The sequence below is a fragment of the Octopus bimaculoides genome, chromosome 27 (genome assembly GCF_001194135.2).
Source record: "Octopus bimaculoides isolate UCB-OBI-ISO-001 chromosome 27, ASM119413v2, whole genome shotgun sequence".
Classification (NCBI taxonomy): Eukaryota; Metazoa; Mollusca; class Cephalopoda; order Octopoda; family Octopodidae; genus Octopus; species Octopus bimaculoides.
Window position 1 is genome coordinate 16,823,984 of NC_069007.1, and position 5,435 is coordinate 16,829,418.

The 5,435-nt window shown below is 38.7% G+C and overlaps 1 protein-coding gene across 2 annotated transcripts in view; it reads right to left on the reverse strand.

Moving 5' to 3' along the window:
* Positions 1 to 4,551, reverse strand: part of LOC106877215 (acid phosphatase type 7) — a 26,553-nt gene extending 22,002 nt beyond the window's left edge. Inside the window, exon 1 of one of the 2 annotated variants that reach the window (XM_014926071.2) lies at positions 4,308 to 4,551. In XM_014926071.2, coding sequence (XP_014781557.1) covers positions 4,308 to 4,452 — 145 coding nt within the window. In that variant the 5' untranslated portion in view covers positions 4,453 to 4,551. Of the gene's footprint in view, positions 1 to 61; positions 477 to 4,307 lie in introns of those variants that run through there. The other variant, XM_014926068.2, reaches the window with a different exon arrangement.
* Positions 4,552 to 5,435: the final 884 nt, after the last annotated feature.

Sequence of the window (5,435 nt, forward strand, 5' to 3'; positions counted from 1 at the left end):
TAAAAATGACATTTGTGAATTAAAAAAAAAAACATTAATTGAATTAATAAAATGAACTTGCCATAAGCGATGTGTATCTGTTCGGGCAGATACGGGTTGAATTTAGTTGTAGGGTAACCATTGTAAATAGGTGTAGTGGAACAAAGCAACAAAACGTTGTAGAATGTTAATAACAAAATAGCGAATCTCCTGCACTCATTGAGACCTGAAATCTCCATCACAACCGTATATAAGCATAAATATATAATTATATAATATGTAGGTCTGTGTGGGAAAAGGCTAGACTTCCAACTATCTTGTCACCAGATCGAATGCTCGGAATATAAAGTACAAATATATTTAAGTGTCAATATATCACGAGGGTTTATTACTTCCCTGAGCTTTTGTTGTTTGTCGTTTCACTTCTTTTGTTATTTTCTTGTTACCTGTTTGTTTGTTATGACGCTACGTGACAGTTGTCACCCTGGTTATATTAATTCGCTTAACCACTCCCCACCGCTTTCTCTTCCCCCCTCTCTCTCTCTTTCTGTTTCCCTTTTTATTCTGCGTTTTACTTTTTTTTTTATGGCTGTTGTAAATGGGTGCGGATCAATATTTCACTCTCTTTGGCATAGTTTGTATGTATTTATCAATCTCACTCTCTCTGTCTATCTGTCTGTCTATCTATCTCTCCATCTGTCTATCTATCTATCTCTCCATCTGTCCATCTATCTATCTATCTATCTCTCCATCTGTCCATCTATCTATCTATCTATCTATCTATCTATCTATATATATATATCTGTCTATCTATCTATCTATATCTATATATCTATCTATATGTCTGTCTATCTCTTCAACCTACTCAATCTTTCACCCCTCCAAGCTGTTCACACACAGTCAGTTCTATGTTACTCTCAGCTGAGTCGATGATCCATCAGACATAAAGATTTTTTCCTGACCTTTATAGTCTTATTTAGGGAGAAACATTGATGTGTCATTTTACTATGCCAAGAGGATCTCACAGATATCTCAATTATGAAAATGTCAAATTCAGTATAAATATTGTATACACAAATACATGTTGCTTTTTTTCCGTTCTCATTTGTTTCTTTATTTAACTGTGGCCCTGCTGGAGCACTACCTTAAAAAGTTTTAGTCGAAGAACTTAACTCCAGGACTTATTCTTTGTAAGCCTAGTACATATTGTATCAGTCTCTTTCACTGAACTGCTAATTTATGGAGTCATAAACATACCAGCATCATTTGTCAAGCTATGGCAGGGGGACAAACATAAACACACACACATATGAATATATACATATACATATGATGAGCTTCTTTCAGTTCCCGTATACCAAATCCACTCATAAGGCTTTGAGTGACCCAAGGTACCACACAGTGGGACTGAACCCAGAATCATGTGGTTGGGAAGCAAGCTTCTTACCACGCAGCCACGCTGGTGTCTATATTTGATTGATAAAATTTCCCTTTTGTGGTTTGCTGTATAGAAAAATAAAAAACAGTTGTAAACTAATATGTATTTTGATGTATCAAATGCTACTTTTCAAGTGTAGTGTTGTAGAATACTTTTTATTCAGGCAACAATTTAAGTTCATTTTCACTGAAATATCTTGAGAGGTCTTCAGTGTCACGGGAAGTTTCATTTCATAGAAATATTGTTAAATTATTGAGGTCAGAACAATTGGTATAAGGAAGTCTATAGTCAAACAATTCATTTCTCATCCATAGAAACAACTTTGTCTTCAATTTCAATTAATGAATTAATGTGGTGTTATAGATTTCGCAACTGTATTCTATTTTTGTACCAGGATATTGTAACTGAATCTGGTATTTGTAATCTTGCACAAGATAATTTCTGTAGCTTAGCCTTATAGATGCTGGATCCTCTAAACCAGGGGTTTTCAAACTGTGGTCCGCGGACCACAGGGGGTCTGCAAAGGACAAGACAGGGGGTCCGTGGACAGCAAATACTTTTTATGGGCAATTTGATTTTATATATGTTTTTTAATCGAAATCTTTTAATTGACAATAAACCTATTTTGTTAAATACTGTTAAATAAATAAATGTGAAAATATATGTTATTTTAAGCAAATATTTATGTATAAATTTCATAAGCGTTTATAAGGGGGTCCCTAAGGTAAAGCCTGAAATATAAATAAGGGGTCCGCAAGTCAAAAAGTTTGAAAACCCCTGACCTGGGCAACACAAACTACCTCCTAGCTCTAGTTAGATCACCCAGGTAGCAGAAATTACGCACAGCTTTAGTTAGGTCACCTAGGCCAGGGGTTTTCAAACTGTGGTCCGCGGACCACAGGGGGTTCGCAAGGACAAGACAGGGAGTCCATGGACAGCAAATACTTTTTATGAGCAATTTGATTTTATATATGTTTTTTAATCGAAATCTTTTAATTGACAATAAACCTATTTGTTAAATACTGTCAAATAAATAAATGTAAAAATATATGTTATTTTAAGCAAATATTTATGTATAAAATTCATAAGCGTTTATAAGGGGGTCCCTAAGGTAAAGCCTGAAATATAAATAAGGGGTCCGCAAGTCAAAAAGTTTGCAAAACCCCTGCTCTAAATCACAGTATTTAAGGAGAATGGCAAACAGTGTTTTTAACTTGCCTACTGTGCAAGACACAGAAGTCTCTGGCATTGCTGCCATTCAATGACTATCATCCTATAACAAACCTAATCTAAAAGCTAGAAGCACAAATGAAACCATCAACAGTTCGAAGGTTGATAAAGGATGTGGGACCACAGATTTTATGGAGAAGCAGCCGTAAGTAGAAACATTCCTGCTGAGTTGGATACACGGTATAAACTCTTCCCAGAATGTTGTCAAATTGGATATCAGGATAAGCATCAACCTCAGTGCCTCTTTTTTCTGCGATTCCATTGTTTGTTGTTCCATTGTGTGTGTAAATTTAGTATTTGGTGTTGTTGATTGATCTATGAAAAACACCAACACATTGTCTGATGGTTGGACTCTCTAAGCTTAATTAATTCAAATTTATTAATGATTGTGAATTGCCTGGGACTTAAAATTTCCTACTGTTCAGTTTATTAACCAGTTAAGCAGGCCTGTTGTTGTTGTTGTTGGCACTCCGTCGCTTACGACGTCGAGGGTTCCAGTTGATCTGATCAACGGAACAGCCTGCTCATGAAATTAATGTGCAAGTGGCTGGGCACTCCACAGACACGTGTACCCTTAACGCAATTCTCGGGGATATTCAGCGTGACACAGTGTGACAAGGCTGACCCTTTGAATTAAGCAGGCCAAACAAATTAATAACAATGCAAATCTTGAAGTCAACTTCAAATCATCGACATACCATCACCATCATCACCATCACCATCATCATCATCATCATCATCATCATTTTGACAGCCACTCTTCCATACTTGCACAGTTCAAATAGATTTTATTTGAGGTAAATTTTCTGGGGTAAGACACCCGTCTTGTTGCCAATTCTCACCTGCTTTCTAGTAAGGTAATATTGTTCCCCATGTCAAGGCGTCGAGCTGGCAGAAACGTTAGCACGTAGGGCGAAATGCTTAGTGGTATTTCATCTGCCGTTACGTTCTGAATTCAAATTCCGCCGAGATCGACTTTGCCTTTCATCCTTTCGGGGTCGATTAAATAAGTACCAGTTACAAATTGGGGTCGATATAATCAACAGCCCCAGCAAGTTGTCACGTGACACTGTCTAAACTTTAACTGCAGTGGTAGTGGTTTTGATGCATGTGGGATTGGTGCTGGCTGTAGTATGCTGATAGTGGAGGCGCAATGGCCCAGTGGTTAGGGCAGCGGACTCGCGGTCATACGATCACGGTTTCGATTCCCAGACTGGGCATTGTGAGTGTTTATTGAGCGAAAACACCTAAAAGCTCCACGAGGCTCCAGCAGAGGATGGTGGCGAACCTTGCTGTACTCTTTCACCACAACTTTCTCTTACTCTTACTTCCTGTTTCTGTTGTACCTGTAATTCAAAGGGTCAGCCTTGTCACACTGTGTCACGCTGAATCTCCCCGAGAACTACGTTAAGGGTACACGTGTCTGTGGAGTGCTCAGCCACTTGCACGTTAATTTCACGAGCAGGCTGTTCCGTTGATCGGATCGACTGGAACCCTCAACGTCGTAAGCGACGGAGTGCCAACAACAACAAAAGTAGTATGCTGATAGATGATGATGATGACAAAGATGGAGATGATGACGATGATGTTGATGACGATAGTAGCATCATTAACAACACGGTAAGAACAAATAACGAAAGCAAGCTAATTATGGTCTTACCGTAGGAAATATGTATTTGGTCCGGTTGAGTTCGACTCGGCAGGTAACGGCCTGACACAGCAGTGGTCAATGCCAGGACCAAAATTGGCACCACTGTCACCAAGTGGCTTGGCGCCAAAAGAAAGTGTCTTGAAAGTTTGGTCATGGTGACTGTTTAGTAGAATTCAACATTTACAAAATGTGGCGGAACTCTGTCGAAAACACCTTTATATGTTTACCAGGTAATAATGATAATGCTGCTACTGCTATTGCTGAAGATGAAGATGAAGACAGTAATGAAAATGGTAATGATAATAATATCTATGACCAAAAGAACTGAAGGAGAGGGAAGAGGAAGGGGAGGATGAGGCGGGAGGAGAAGAGATAGGGAGATGGAGAAGCGGATGGGGAAAGAGGTGGGAGGAGAAGGAAGAAGAGGCAGGAAAGCAGAGGAGGAGGATGATGAGAAGTAGGAGGAGGATAATTCATTATAGAAATTGATAAAACCAAAAAAAGAAAAAAAAGAAATAAAACAAACAAAAACTACATTTAATCTTAATTGATACTTTACTCTACTGATTAACTAAACTGCATTATTTTTTTGTCCGACAACAATTCATAGATAACGAGTATTTTGAGATAATTTAACGTAAACAATAATTACAACAACAACAACAACAATAACTGTAACAGTGATGGTTAATGTGTGAGTCGGGGTTGATATTAAAGTACATCACATTATAATACATTATAATATATTATAATATATTGTGTCAAAATACAATGCAAGAGACATCAGTTCATTGTCCATAACCATTGCAAGATAAACAAGACACCCATGGAATGATGATAGTGGTGGTGTGGTGGTGGTGGTGGTGGTGGTGGTTGTGGTGGTTGTGGTTGTGGTTGTGGTTGTGGTGGTTGTGGCTGTGGTGGTGGTTGTGGTGGTGGTGGTGGTGGTGGTTGTGGTTGTGGTCACCATTGTCGTCATGGTTGTGGTGGCAGCAGTGCAAGTGGTAGGGGATCATGGTGGTGACGATGACAACAATGAGGATGATGATGAGGATAAGGAGGAGGAGGAGGAGGATAGTCCTTTTACTATAGACACAAGGCCTGAAATTTTAGAGGAGGAACCCTAGTCGATTATAT